We start from the raw sequence: 16,309 nt of genomic DNA, 5'->3' as shown, positions 1-16,309 counted from the left end.
CTGTCCAGACAGATTTTGTCACAGCATCACACAAATCTAGCTGGACAGAATTTAAGGAAACTGTGGCAAACTTTAAATAACTTTTCTTCAGGTTTTTGGCTGAAGTTAAACCTGCTCCATAAATGAAATCAAAATGTTAAGTTATGAAAGTTATCTGGCGGATTTAATAATCTACTTTAAAATAAGCTACTAATGCGCTACTGTCTCAATGTGAACAAACACCTGCATCCATAAATATTAGTTAGAAAAGGAAAACTAAATATTTTTACTGGGACTAGTTCTGTATTTTTACAGCTGAAATAACAGCGCTGAAGTGGAATAAGTGAATTTTAACATGCTGAAGTCGTTTTAAGATAAAACTTCAAAACTTCATTTTAATCCGATCTACTTTCTCGTTTTCTCACATTTGACTCACTCTCTCGAAAAGACGAAAGATGTACAACTTAGCGTAAACAGACCGTAAGATACTTAACCTTACAAAGTTTAATTTTCCTGTATTAATAAGTTAGACCGAGAGTTCTGCCGTACAGAACGTAGACAGACAGGCATGCAAGTGGGCTTCAACCTGAAATAATAATATCACTGATTACATTATAGCTGATTCGCTTATTTTTAGCTTTAACCCTTTAACTATTTCTACAAACTCTTAAACCATCAATGACTGGTAGTTACTGTACGCTAGTTTGGATCAGTAAAGAATAAGTGACAGAACCGTGCATGGAAAGAACAACTCTAGTCCAAAAGACATTTACAGTAAGATTCAGGATTATTACAACCCAGTCAAAGGAATGGATAAAAATATGACTGATATATGAGTTTCAGCAGTTTTTAATTTCTCTTATTTTATTTCCTCTGATATTTTAATTCACAGTATTTTCTGCTTTAAAAGAATAAACAACAAATGAAAATAGTCAGTTGTCAATTTCCTGTATTGCTGTGCCATAATATGAGATTACATACAGTTCATGTGAAATCATTTCTCACTATAGGAAGATTGTTTCAACCCTAAAGACATGCAACCAAAAATAAATGACAACTAACACAATCATGGATATGGTAAAAGGTTCAGGTCCAGGGAAGTGTCAGAAATATGCCAGGAATAGGACACGAATTGTCCTGGGGCTTTTGTGAAGATTGATGCCATCGTAAGTTCTGTTCCAGGACATTTTTCCAAAATCGGTTTCCCTCGACCAGGAGGTTAAACCTTGGATAAATGGTAGAACAGAAATAGTTGCACGGACAGAACATTGTGGTACAGTAGCCTTCACATTCTCAGGATAGTAACTGTGTTAAAATGTCCTGTCATGAATTAGAAAGAAGGACATTCCACTTATGTAGAACCACAAAAATGTACCAGCGCTGGAAACGTTCAGAAGCCATTACATAAGAAGAGACTTAAAGTGTTCTCAAAGTTCTCTTCAGGAGAGACCGCACTGACATGCTAATTGTGTTGCTGCTAATTTTAAAAGCAGTGTTTGGTAAAGAAAAAGGCTACCATACAGAACCGACCTCTGCATCTTTAGTTTTTCATGGAGGAAAGGGCTGTCTGCACTGCTGACTTCACTTCACTTGTGATTGGCTGCTGTTGGACTGATGGACATTCACTGTGGCATAATTTCTTTATAAGCTTATGCAATGTCACAACATTTATTTCCGTCCAGAGTCACATTAATTTCTCTCCTTGTATTGATGATGGGAGAGACAGACTTCTGTATAAAGCCTTCCCCAGCACATAAGAAAAGTTCCCAATTTTCTCCCTAATTTAGTCATATCAGATTCCCTCTCGTCACTAGGAAGCTCCCACATTAGGACTACTTCTCCGAACCACATGATGGCAGCCGACCACATCTTTTTGAATCACATCTCTCGAACCGCTGGGGGGCGGCGTAACACACTCGGGGGAACAGTAGAGCCATAATTGATGCAGGAGCCCAACCCCGCTCGGCCAATCAGCTCTCTTTAGCCCCCCAGCTGCGGGAGGCAACAGCATCATCTGGGACAGTTTTTATGATTTGATTTCACCAAAAGTTTAATCGATCTCCGATTTATTTTTTTTCAAACCACTTTATTTCCTGAAGATGATGGTTATGATGATGATAATGATTTCAGTACTGTGTTTTTCAGTTCTTTATACAATTTTAGTAGTTTCTGGAATTTCCTTAAGTGTTTTCTACAGAAGATGTAGAGCATGACCACAGGATATGTCTTCTGGTGGTTTAATAAATGAGAAGCTACCCACTGCATTAGTTAAGATTAAATAACTTGTTGCAGCTGAACCACATTATTTACTGCCGTAATTATCCAATAGAAGTTAACCTGGAAGTTAACCAATAGAGGTTAAGTATTTGCTTAGTTAAATTCAGGTGGTGACTTTCGCTGCGTGTGAATGAGTTTTATTTTCTTTAAATGAAATTATGAAAGATAATTAACATTTTCATGATATTAAATTTTTTTGAGATGCATATTCATATATTGCTTTCAAATAGACTAAATATCTCGTACAGGTACATCGTCCCCTACTTACGAACAAGTTCCAATTTTTATACATTACTTTAAAATATTGTTTATAATGGTAAATATTTTTATCTGGTTCACTGCAGGGTCTATTTTTTTGGACAATACAGGTGAGCTGCTTTCTTAATTCGTTCACATCTACCAATATTCCGCGTTCCGTTCGCATCTTTGGAAATTCATAACTCGAATGTCCGTAAGTCGGGGACTATGAGAAATAATTTTCAGGTGTCCTGAAAGTTTTTGCCTCTTATTTTCAATCCATTCCCTGTACCTCACGAGTTTAAGAGGAATGCTTTTTGTTGGTTAAGCCACACAGTGACCTGTCAATCATTCAAGCATAAAAAAACATCTTTAGGTATGGACCAGTGAGAAACAGGTGTAGATGATGACAGATGATTAGGTCAGTGATTAGTATACTGGTGATGCTGAACGCCAAGTGGGTGGAACAGACGAGAGGGGAAATGAGGTTGCTGCTGAGGTTATTACATAAAGACAATTTTTAAAGACAAGTTTTTTAGGTACTTGTTCGAATTTCTTACTTTAATCTACATCATTGAATATAATTAAATTTCATTTCATTTAATATAAATTATAAGAACTGATGGGTGGCTCAAGACTCTTTACTGTACTCTATACGATGAATTGGCCGTATATAACAGGCCTTTAAAACCAACTGATTTCATTTGATCATATGTAATGGATTTTATGACAGTCTTGCTGACAAAGCATTAAAAAATTGAAAATGAGACTGAGCAAAAGAATAAGTTATGACGATCTTCAAAGCTCACTGATTCGTGTAAGCGCAGACCGCGAGCATGACTCAGCACTTTTTACACACTGATGAATGCACAGTTTATACAGAAGGGCTGAACTATTATATCCACACACAGCTCAGCTATATTAATGATTAAAAAGACTTTATTATCCTCATCCTCTTTCTCATAATTATCATCATTAATATTGTCATTAGTGTTATTATCATCATCACCACCATCATCATCATCATTATCTTCATTATTATCATTATTGTAATCAAAGCCATGAATCCGGTACGTCTGTGGGTGTGTGGATTCATGTCCTACCCGTTTTTTCTTTCCAGCTATATAAATGCATGACAGTTTTTGCATAAAACGTGTACTCGTCTGAGAACGAACACACTTACACACACTTTCTCTGAGGCTCTGCATGAACTTTATACCACACCGAAGCACTGTGCGAAGCCATGCAGAGAAACCACAGCATTATCAGGTTCTCTGTGGGTGAGTGTGTGTGTGTGTGTCTGTGTGTGTCCTGCATGCATTATCAGGGACAGCTGTGTGTGAGATTTGTCAGCCTCACAATCTCATTTACTCACACACTTCAGTTCATCATGTAGTGAAGCGCTCCACTTACGGCATCCCTTTCTCACCAACACGCAGCCGGATCCCACGTTTCCATCCGCTTCCAACCATTATATAATGACGTGTGGGAGTTTCCTAATGAATGCTATAAAAATAGCAATCATTTTTTTAAGCTGTACTTTAAGAACGTCTGACCATCTGTTTAACCCAAATTTTATCTCTAAAATAAAAAAATATATATCGTCATGATTGTAGCCAAAGGGTATGCACAAGATAAATGGGTATAAAGAATATCCAGCTCTTTTAAAATGGTTTCCTAAAGAAATAAGTAGGTGTTACTCTCCATCCATTGCCTGTTCTGTTCTTATTACATTGCCCTAGTCCTTTCTGGAGGGAAACACCCCTCACGTCCCCATTGCTACTGTACCATCATCTTGAATGATGACCTGTATTGACTTTCAACCTGCCATACCATTCGGTGCTAAAAAGTTTGATTCTGGTCTAACACCTTGACCTTGGGGTAGCTTTAAATGCTCAAAAAACTTTTTCTCCTTTTTTTTAAATTTGTCATAGGTTTTTCCTATACATTTTGAAATTTCATATGCATTTACCGCCATTTAAGATCAATAAAAAACAGTTGTTTTCTTTTAACTCCTCCTAAGATTGAGATTGAGAAACTTCTGTGTCATTGACTATAAATCCCTGTAAGATCATCATATGAGTATCATGAGGTACGAGGTTTTATCGAAAAGTTTTGAGACTAGTTTTGTAACATGCCAGCAGATGGCAGCACAGGGCGCACAGTCGCAATGAGCACCGATCGGCATAAGTCAGTGTGTCAAAAGACATCATCAGTGTTGGGTGTAACGCGTTAGAGTACTTGGAGTACTTTTTTGATGTAATCTAACACGTTAGGTACACCATTTAAGTACTCAGTTATCTTCTATACGACTTTATCCTGTATTCAGGGTCGCGGGAACCTGGAGCCTATCCCAGGAGACTTAAGGCACAAGGCAGGGTACACCCTGGACAGGGTGGCAATCCATTGCAGGGCACACACACATACACACACACTCACACAATATGGGCAATTTGGGAACACCAATTAGCCTAACCTGCATATCTTTGGAAACTGGGAGGAAACCGGAGTACCTGGAGGAAACCCACCAAGCACCGGGAGAACATACAAACTCCATGCACACAGAGACGGGAATCGAGCCTGGCCGGGAATTGAACCCGGACCCTGGAGGTGCAAGGCGACGGTGCAAATTTTTTTAAATGTAATCTGTTTCACAATCTCTTTTGTAAGTGCCTTGCCACCCATTGTCGATTGTTTGCTTTGAGTTGCACCACCAAGCCGTGGCGTTCTCTACAAATAGCTGCTTTTATTCGGAGCTAATGAAATACATTACAGGTGATCATAACTTTAATGGAAGCCATTGGATCCAGAAGGTGATTAGTTACACCTGATGATTTTTAGAATAATTATTATTACAACCAGTTTCTCTTTTATATTCACTCTAGGTAAGGAATAACACATGACAAGGCATGCTGTTATAATAAAATGTTCTCGGCCAGCGTGCTGTGATAAAGCCTGAAGCAAAGCGTAGTCGGTTTGCAGTGAAAAAACACATAAAACAGTTCAGGATTTGACGCTCAGTAAACAACAACCTTGTTGCTCTTAAAAGGGCCATCAGTGAGATTGTAATTGTACAGTCCCCCGGTGAGGGGGATTTTATAGAAGCCCCAAAAGGTGTGAGAAGAAAAATACATCCAGTCCGAAGGAAATGTAGTAAAGAGAGGACCTGCATGCACACAAGGGTTTTTAACACCTGAATGAAGTGTGAAAGTTAATGAAAGGGGGAGAATTGCATTGGGTAACACTCAAAACACTTGGTGTGTGTGTGTCTTAGCTATGAGTGTGCAGGTGTTACTTGGTAGAGAGAGACTGATTCTGTTACACTTATGTACTTAAATTTATGATGGGAGTGCACTGGGCTCGAGGGAGATAAGACCAGATTAGGGGAGGAGAAAAGAAAGGAGGGAGGTGAGGTGACCTGAGAATCGGACCAGAAACAGATAAAGAAATTGAAGGAGGAAAAAATATGGTGCTTTGTAATCAGTGTCAGTTATGTTGTAATAAACAGTTTAAATGACCTCGCTTCATGAATTGCAGGGTGACCCCATGTCCCTTTCTCACTCTTTCTCCGTAGCTCTTCAGTGTGAGTCCGAATCCGTGGCGAAGCTGAGCGAGGCTCAAGTCAGCTCGGTGGTGCTCACTCCGGTATCTGAAGTGTCATGCGCAGACGTGGCCGTCTCCTCTCCTCCCTCACAGCACTCAGACAGCCTGCAGGATGCCGCTGGTCCCAGCGAGGCGAGTCCCGAGCAGAACAGCCCGGCTAAAGAGGCCCCAAGGGAGAAAGACTCCAGGAGGAGCAAGCATCACCTGCACTGTCCTGTCTGCAAAGTCACAGTCAACTCTGTCACTCAACTGGAAGCCCACAATAGCGGTACAAAGTGTTTTTATAGAAATAATCAGATACTGTGATTGGTTTTATAGTAATGGCATTTTTTAGGTAAATCTATCATATAAAAGGGGCGATCGAGTCAAACTGGGACAAACTGGGACCAGTGAAATTTCTGATGAATGAAGGGGTAAAACTGATTGGCATTTACAGAAGACTTCGAGTCTTATGTATGGTGCAAATGTTTTAAAGAAGGCTGTACGTCTGTGATTGATGATCCTGGCTAAGGTGGCTCCGAGGCTGCTGCAGTGAACATTCAGCGAGTCTGCTTGGTTCTTAAAGATCAAAGGATAACCTATGTTTACATTTAGGCGTTTGGCAGACGTTCTTATTCAGAGTGACTTAGGTCGTTTTCACATTTCGGAGCCGGCATAGTTTCCAAGAACAGTACAGTACACAATCGTTCTGTGTTCAGGACCCATGCATGAACCGAATCAGATATGGGAACGTAAGTAGATCGCTTCTTAGATGCAACATCATCAGTGTCTCATCTGAAATCTCAGTGTGCGTGTACCATGCACCAATCTTATCCTCTGATCTACGTCATTTACATTACGGCATTTGGCAGACGCCCTTATCCAGAGCGACTTACATTTTTATCTCATTATACATCTGAGCAGTTGAGGGTTGCGTTCCTTGCCAAGGGCCCCAACAGTGGCAACTTGGTGTTTGTGGGTTTTGAACCTGGGATCTTTCGAACTGTAGTACAATACTTTAACCACTAAGCTGAGCTCACGCACGTGGAAGGAGCGGCTAGCGCTTTCCTCCGAGTGTGTTACTCCGCCCCTAATGGTGCGTGAGCAAGCAGATTAAAAAGACGCGGTCGGCTGGCGTCACGCGGTTCGGAGGAAACACGGGATAGTCTTCAGTCCTCCCGGCTGAGTGGTAGTAATAGCTTTAATGTGGGAGCCCCCTAGTGACGGGGAGGAATTGGAAACGACTAAATTAGGGAGAAAAAAAAAAAAAAAAAAAAAAGAATCAAGATTTAGTGAATATATATCTTCCAAGATGGTGTCACCTGAGACGTGTCTCCAACTTATCTTACCCCAGCTATCGCACAGCATTGTATGACACTAGCTGTAGCTGCTAGTTGCTAGCATTAGCATTTAGCCTGTTTTTTGAACCGAGCATCAAGCACAGGAATGCTGCGAAACTGAAGTCAGGATTGTAAATTAGCCTGATATTGTACTAGCTGGAACTATACACATTAAATAAAATCCCGTAAACTCTTAGTATATGCATGCGTGCGCGATGTGTTGAACACAGTTCTTGCACTGTATATTAAAGTCACCGAGATAAACAACACATTGTTTCTTTTTCAATTTAAACTCCATTGATGTTTTGAATGAAAAGATATTCACAGCCTTATCTGTTCCGCGGCGTGGACAAAAGACGTTAGGCTGCACCAGAGAAATCTGCTCCGATGTCAGACAGCAGGTTATTAAAGATTGTATAGAACACATCAGGCAGGAAAGGAAACGCATATTACAATCTATGCAACACAGTTTTCTTTCGGGTGACCTTAAAGCAGCAGACGCGATGTTTCCATCCAACCTTTCCAATACCAAGTGAATTGTGCAGTTGTGTCTAATAAAGTGGCCAGTAAAAGAATCCAGAGTTTAAAAAGACAGCAACACTGCCGTACTCCATACTCATACAGTACCTGCACAGTCAGTAATTATCCTATTAAATACCCTACTGTATATGCCATGTCTGACTAATAAGAAGATAATAAACACGTTACACGTCTGTGATACTTGCTTGTTTGTTCCTGATTCTTATTCTGATTCTCTTGACGATTTAGCGCATGGTGGTAGTTTATGTGATCCGGTTCATGACCCCCCTGACCCCTATTTCTCACAGGCATCAAGCACAAACTGATGCTGGAGGGACAGAGCGTGTTGCCACGGCGACGAGGGAAGGCGCTGTCCTCTCGCGCCGCGTGTAAAAGCAAGCGACTGGCCAACAAGGGCAGCTTGGGTGTGAGCAGCAAGAGTTTCCATTGTGAAGTGTGCGAGATCCACGTCAACTCGGAGACCCAGCTCAACCAGGTAACACAGACTAACACTTTCTGTAAGGAAAAGTGTCCAGTTGTCAGAGAAGGATTATGCACAAAGGCAGATCAGTTCACAGTGAGAAACAATCAATAACCGATTTAAACAAATCACAAGCTCCAAGTGTATGGCATGCGTAATGCCACAGGATACTGTGATGCATCTTAGTTCATTTTAGTTTTAACCCATAAGAACCCAGACCCATTTCCTGTTAAGGGAAATTATGGGCGATAGACCCAAGACGTCACATGGCATTTTCCCTGACAATTTTAAGGTTAAAAATCCCATGTGACATGCAAACTCCATGCACACAGAGGCGGGAATCGAGCCTGCCTGGGAATCGAACCCGCACCCTGGAGATGCAAGGCGACTGTGCTAACCGCTACACAACCGTGCCGCTCCAGACACACCACCTTAGTGGAAATGATGTCATGGGTACAGAAATTCACAGATTGTCACATGACTGCACCAGGATATGTCACTTTAAAGTTAAAGTCAAAGATAAAGCTAAATAAGGAACTTCTCAGAACATTTAAAGGTTCGTGAAACCTGTGTCAAGGTAGGTACTTATGGGGCAAAAAAAAAAAAAAACACGCCATTCCAGAAGGGTCAAATTATTGGGCTGCATCAAGCAAAGAAAACAACTAAGGAGATTTCAAATTACTGAACTGGGTTAATGAAGGATTATTTAAACCATTAACACAGGAATTATGACTGGAGATCACTTAAACACGTAAAACCCATAGCTAAAGATATAATAGTGAAAAATGAGACTTATAAGAAAAAAAGTCTTGGATTTGCTAAAAAGCATTAAGATTTTTGGAGCAATGGAAAAAGGTCATGTTGTCTCATGAGTTCAGATTGCCCGTGTTCCCGAGCAATGTGTGCATCAGGGTTCTCGAGGTTTCTTCCTATTGCCATCACAGGGAATTTTTCCTTGGCACTGTCGCCCTCGCCATTGGCTTGCACATAATTCTGATTCATACACATTCACACCTCATACAAACTTCCATAACTCTTTTGATTGTGTAAAGCTGCTTGGCGACAATGACAGTTGTTAATTGCATAGTGCCCACTGCAACGCCACAAGGCAGCGTTATGATCCGGGGTTGCTTCAGTTGGTCAGGTCGAGACTCAGCAACGTTATGTAGCAATAAAATGAAGTCAGCTGACGACCTAATTGTACTGAATGACCAGGTTATCACATCTATGGAGTTTATCTTTACGGGCAATTTAAAAATGCCTGACAGCTGATGCCACATGTCTTTGGACGGTGAAGTTCACACACACAGACCAGAGGCAAGATTTGAACCTCCAGCCAAAGTGGTATGTAAGTGATATAATATGCCTTCACTTTGGCCATTCACAGACAAAACACAGACGAGGTGGCTGATCTCATTATTTGTTCCAGACTGACAAAATGAATGAGAGAATGAATCACTGTCAACACAGCTGATGAGTTTGATATATATATATATTTATTTATTGTTTTTTTTTATTTTTATTCATATTACGTACAAATATCTTGGCTTGTTTTTTTCATTCCAGCACATGAACAGTCGCAGACATAAAGACAGATTGGCCGGAAAGCCTCCCAAACCCAAATTCAGCCCTCACAGCAAGTCTCAGCCGGCCTCAGCGGTGTCTGTAAGATGTACACACACTCTCACACACACACACACACTCACATACGGTATATATTTCTATCCAGTCGTGTCTCACGGATGTCTCTTATCCGTTGCAGAGTGTCAGGTGGAATGGCTATGCAGGAGGAGCCATGTCAGCCATGAAGAAAGTCTTTAACCAGTACAGTCTCACCTCTCTCTCCTCACAGGTGAGTAACACACCTGCACATCAGTGTGAATGGTGTGTGTGTGTGTCTGAGTGTGTGTAAAGATCTATACGCACATCAAGCCTCCTGTCCATGTTAATAAACATTTGCTCGTTCGTTTTTTTTTTCTGCTTTTACACTTTCTTATTTCCGACTTTAGTATATTGTCACCTGTTTACATTTGTATCACTTTCTTTCTCCCTTTAAGACCAAACTGGCTCTCCAGAAGCAGCTGACTAAAAATTTGGCCACCGGTTTCCTGTCTGCTCCTATAACCCCGCCCACGCTTTGCACAGTGGCGACCAATCCGCTGGCTCTCCGACACCCCGCCGGTGCCGCCTTCATTCCTGCTCCGATCTTAGGCCCCACCCTCTTTCGGCCTGCGCCGGGACCACTGCGGGCCACACACACACCTATCCTATTCTCACCTTATTAAAGTATGCATAAACACACACATATACACAAACACACGAACATACGGTACAGGTATGATTTCGGGGGGAGCAGTTGAATTTCACACACTGATACACACACACACACACACACACACACACACTGCACTCTCCTCTAGGACTGTGGCCCTCACAAGAGGATCACTCTTGAACTATGCAGCACAGAAAGGTAGAACGCAAAGACACCGAACTGGAAAAAAAAAAAAAAAGAAAAAAAACGATTCGAGAGAAAACACGGAAACAAGAGGAGACGCACGCGCACAAGGCCCCCCAGGCTGAGGGGGGAGGGGGAGGGCCCTAGAGACCTCATTGACCCGCCCACCTCTCTCTATTCTTTCAAATAGAGGTTGACTGATAGGTCATGCCTCCAGGGAAACGCGTAGAGCCTCGTATAGTTGGCTGGGTCTTGGTATAGTTTTATAAGACATTGACCATAGGAATTTACTGTCTAATTTATTAGAAGTACAGCAGCATTAGAGACATAGAGCACATTTCTTAGTGAGACGAATGCAAACATCCCTTTACTCAAAGTTTCTTTTTTTTTTTTTTTTAAATCCATGTTTATGCTTTTTAAACTGAAGTTTCAATCTTTTTTTTTTCCGCCACAAACAAACATGTTATTGCTCCCCTGGAAAAACCATAAGAGCTGTCGCTTTGCATCGTGGGTAATCATCACGGACTCACCAGTGAGTACAAGTGCAGTGCACTGAGATGACAATTTGCAGGCAAATCAGTGCTCCATCGCTAACACACACACACACACACACACACTCGCGCACAATCAGTGTTCCAATTTTTTTCTGCGTAGATAAGATGATTTTAAATCAGACTGATACACACGTGCACGCACATAGACATAGACACACACACAGACAGATGATTAGAACAGCCTCCCCGTACGCCGGGATATTTTGCTCTCAGTGTTATCTCATTAAGGCCTCACAAAGGTCATCCTGCCAGTCAAAATTCATCTCAAGTCACCTGATTACATTTTCAATCCTCGCCATGTTATTCCAGCGTGTGTATGAGAGTGCGTATGAGTATGAGTATGTGTGCATGCGTGACACACACATCTCTCATAGACGCCGCAGCACATCTCTGGCATACAGCAGCGCTCTCTGCTGTACAACCATGAGCACTGTAGTTACGTATTTTTTTCCCCTTCCAGATGATTGGGGGATTTTCAAAGGAAAACTTCAGCATTTTTAACTTTGATCTTTAAACACCAGGTGTGGAATTTACGTATCACCGACCAGAATTTTCATGTGTGGAAAAGAACAGAAAAAGCTGTTTATACGTATCTCATTTATAATAGAAGTCTAAGTGTCCCTGCATGGACACACACAGTTCGTTATGTGTGATCGTATTGATCCTATAATGACTCGGCCCACATCCACATCTTACTAAATAGATTGAAAAAAAAAACGAAAACATTTCCTGTGGTCTTTACCATCAGCAGAACTTAGTCTTTTCCCTAGAACCATTAAAACACCAACTGATGGAAGAATGGTGGTAGAGATATATGGATATAGACAAAAAGACAGAGAGATGTGTTGTATTCAAAATGGCGACTTTTGTTTTAGTCATGCAGCTCTGTAGGATTTTTAAAATACTGTCTTGGGACCATAGGGCACATGTACCCCTTTTCCACCAAAGCGGTTCTGGAGCTGGTTCAGAGCCGGCGACCATTTTTTTTTTTCAGACAGCCAAAGCACCGGCCCCCTTAGATGGAAAAAACGGTTCCAACACTTCAGGTCCACGTCAGGGGTTGGGGAGTGAGATTATTATACCAAACTAAACGTTTGTGACCGCCAAGTTTGAAGATCAGACTTAAATGCTTTCTAGTAATGATAAAAACAGAAAAACTGCTGAAGAGCAGCCATGTTGAATGCTTGCTGCTAGAATTTTTTTAGCATGGCATTTCTTTTTGTCGCTAGCGTTGCGGTTAAGCACTAGCATTGCCGCTAAGATTGCCAGGAAGTTAGAGATAAACACAGATGTATATGTATGACATCATCACGTGATGCTGAACCAGCACTAGCACCAGACATGACCTAGGAAACCTGGTTCACGTTGGTGGGAAAGGGGTTACGGTTGGGTAGACCATGGATGGCCTGGATGAGGTGCAGTAGGACTTTGGACAGTGGGAGGAAATCGGAACATCATTGAAAATCCACTTTGTCGCAGTTGATAGTCCATCCACTGCTACAGTATGTGCAAATTGAGCGCTTGAGATTGAGACGATGTTAAGTAGTATCTTTGTATAGAGGAAAAGTTCCTCTATACCAATATGTGCACTTTGAACATAAAAAGTTATGGCCACTTTTGCATTACTTCCTGTGCAGCCCTTGTGGAAGCAATACAACAAAAAAAATATTGTAGGTTCATCATAATTTCTCAAGAATTGCATGATATCCCCTATATAATATAAGTGTAATTTACACATCCCTTTGATGAACATTTTCACATGAAGTTTCTACAAAAACAAAAAAGTCAGTAACGTTTCTTTACAGTGAATTCGGACGTTCTGTTCTTTTCCTTTATGAAAAATAATAAAATTCATATCGGTGATACACACACGTTCACATGAGCAGCAGATTAAGATTAAAGTTGACAAATGTCGGCGGTTATCTTTTGACCTGCAGTGCCGTTCATAAGTTGTTACCTTCATTCATCTGCTCATTATAATTTTTTTTGCCATCTTCTGAAATATTAAGATATTTTACAAAGTCTTTAAGAAGATTACTTTAAAAAAAAAAAAAGTTGTCTATATTAGGTTGTATGTAGATTTATAAATATGTAGAGAGTACGTAGGAAAATTTATCAGAGTCATTTTATCGTCATTATCGACTATGATAAGAACGATTTCTATCGGAAGCGTCTTCTATCGTTCGCCAAGTCATTACAAAGAGTACAAAGACTACGAAATAAGAATATATGCCAAGAACGAGTTAGTATATTTACCTACTTTTTATGATTTAATATATTGAAGAAAAAAAATTATTATCAGTGTGGAAGGATATTAAGGTGTGTTTGTATGTGAGTGAGTGAGTGTGTGTGTGTGAGTGTGTGAAAGATTATGCAAAAGAAAAAGAGAGAGAGAGAGAGAGAAAGAAAAAAAAAACAGCATGATTAAATGATATGTCTTATAGCATTTGGGACATTTCAGCTTCAAAAGCCTTCAGTGACGGGCGAGTCTCAGGGCTCCTGTTTCAGCTCCATCAGAGGAGAAGTTAAACAGAGTAAAACATCAGCCATACTGTAATCCAACCCGGAGCAGAGCAACAAAGGGTGCGTGTGGCTCAGGATGGGGATGGGTCAAAGACGTAAAAAGGGTTTACAACACAACGTGCAGGTTATCAGCAGTGCAGAAAACTATAACACACGCTCTCAAAACTGTACGAGCTGTAACAGTCAAATACACCGATCAGTCATAATATTAAAACACAAAACATCTCTGACTCCCTAAGACCTCTGGGGTGTGCTGTGGTGTCGGGCGACGGATCCTTTGGGTGCTGTGAGTTGCGGGGGTGGGGCCTCCATGGATTGGACTTCTTATCTGGCAGATTCCATGGATGTTTGATTGGACTGGAAAATTTGGAGGCAGGATCAAGAACCTTGAACTCTTTGCCTGCTAAGCCTCATACACAGCAGGCTCTGATGCACTGAGTGTCCTAATACCTTTCTATCACAACCAGCATTAACCTCTTTCATCAATTTGTGCCACATTGGCTTTTCTGTGGGATCAGACCAGACAAGCCTTGGGTGCCCATGATCCTGTCAGTTTATTCATCCATCCATTCATTTATCTTCTATATCGCATGTCCTGATAGAGGGTCACGGGGACCTGGAGCCTACCCCAGGAGACTTTGGACAGGGTGCCAATCCACCACAGGGCACACACACAGGCAACTATGGGGGAATGTTATTAAGCGTAATTTGCATGTCTTTGGACTGTGAAAGGAAACCAGACTACCCGGAGGAAACCCAACAAGCGCTGGGAGAACATGCACACAAACCAGAGGCGGGAATCGAACCCTCGACCCTGGAGGTGTAAGGCGACAGTGCTATGTATTACTCTACTGTGCCGCCTCCTGTCGGTTTACTGGTTTATAATTGCTGATTAATGTCATTCCATTCACCTGGTAGTGATGTTAATGTAATGGCTGATGGGTGTATTTGGATTTAGTAAAATTATAAAATAAAACAAAACAGTGTATAAATTGTACAGTGTTATTTGCTCACAAATTATAACTATCTACAGCCTAATGCGTTTTTTTTCCTTTTATATATAATAAGCCTTATTGAAGATCATTTAAATGTGCTGCTGCTCATAATTTTTACTCCAAAAAAATCTAAAGTAATCCAATTATAAACAAAGGACAAAAAAATTGTTTTTTTAATTTGTTTGATAAACATCCTTTTGATCTTTGATCCATTGATGACGCTTCCTGAAAGTTCAGAAATCCCTGTCTTTCTCTGTCTCTCTATACGTGCGTGTACATTATATGCACATGTGTACATGTGTGTGCTTGGGTGTGGATAATATCGGTTATCATCACACACACACACGGAAAGGGCCCTGGAGATGTGTTGTGCTTGTTCTCTCCTTCAGTATGTGAAATATGTTGAGCAATAACACTGTTTGGAGCTGCAATAGCCATAATCAGAGTGTGATACACGTTTCCTTTTATATGAAATGGGAATTTAGCCATGATTTTTTACTTGTCTATGTGACACTGGTCATCTCGCTGTCTGTCTTTCGTCTTCTCCTCCGTTTTGGTCAGTGTTGATTTAATGCCGGTGAAAAGGTCTGTGACATTTCATGTTTGTTTTTTTTTTCTCTCCTCCCCCCCGCCTCGCACTCCGGACAAGATTGAATCTGTGTAATGGTACGTCTTGTAGGACGGGAGGCAGCCATGGAAACATCGGTTGCCAGCGGTGACGAGACAGACGAAGGCATTTCGCAGCGCATTTGCTGCAGTGCTTTTAAAACCGACTCCAGTAGTCCTTTAGTGGAAGTGCAATAAGGGAGCAAGGTCTTGTTCCGTTTGCATACGTTCTCATACAGGCAAGGAATACTCTAGTGTTCTCTAGCTACTCTGTATTTCCCCAGACAATACATTCAGTATTAGTGAAATCTGACTTGCAGTGAAATGTTTAAAACATGATCATGTAAATAAAATGGCAATAAAGTCTGTTAATTCAGGATAAACAAATGTGAAAGAAAGTTTTACCAAAGCTGGTACGTACTTATGTAGTGTCGTGAAGCAATACAGTATATTAACACAGTGGTGTCCACCAGGTGTGTGTATCTGGTTATAACAATTTTCGAACAAATTTATTCCGTACCAATGTATTTCTTCAAACAAATAAAATAGTATGATACTATAATAACAACAATAGCCCTGACCAGGCAGTTACTGAAGGTGTATAAATGAATAAATGAATGATTTAAACAGCGTAGCATTTTTATGTTAAGGGAATTGTTGTTTTGTCCTAAAAACTTTATTTTTGACTGCTTCAGGAGGAAAAAAAGTTCAGTATATGAGTCTGTGTAAGTCTACAACATGATCTTTATATGCCATGTTTT

At 40.8% G+C, this 16,309-nt stretch overlaps 1 protein-coding gene across 2 annotated transcripts in view; it reads left to right on the top strand.

Moving 5' to 3' along the window:
- Positions 1–10,838, top strand: part of znf385c (zinc finger protein 385C) — a 96,134-nt gene extending 85,296 nt beyond the window's left edge. For both annotated transcript variants that reach the window (XM_053515065.1, XM_053515066.1), the window contains 5 exons: positions 6,068–6,364; positions 8,243–8,430; positions 9,982–10,080; positions 10,178–10,267; positions 10,473–10,838. In XM_053515065.1, coding sequence (XP_053371040.1) covers positions 6,068–6,364; positions 8,243–8,430; positions 9,982–10,080; positions 10,178–10,267; positions 10,473–10,700 — 902 coding nt within the window. In that variant the 3' untranslated portion in view covers positions 10,701–10,838. The remainder of the gene's footprint in view (positions 1–6,067; positions 6,365–8,242; positions 8,431–9,981; positions 10,081–10,177; positions 10,268–10,472) is intronic.
- Positions 10,839–16,309: the final 5,471 nt, after the last annotated feature.

This window comes from Clarias gariepinus, chromosome 16, assembly GCF_024256425.1.
Source record: "Clarias gariepinus isolate MV-2021 ecotype Netherlands chromosome 16, CGAR_prim_01v2, whole genome shotgun sequence".
Lineage (NCBI taxonomy): Eukaryota > Metazoa > Chordata > Actinopteri > Siluriformes > Clariidae > Clarias > Clarias gariepinus.
Note: the sequence above shows the minus strand (reverse complement) of the source record. Positions and strands in the feature narration are given on the sequence as shown.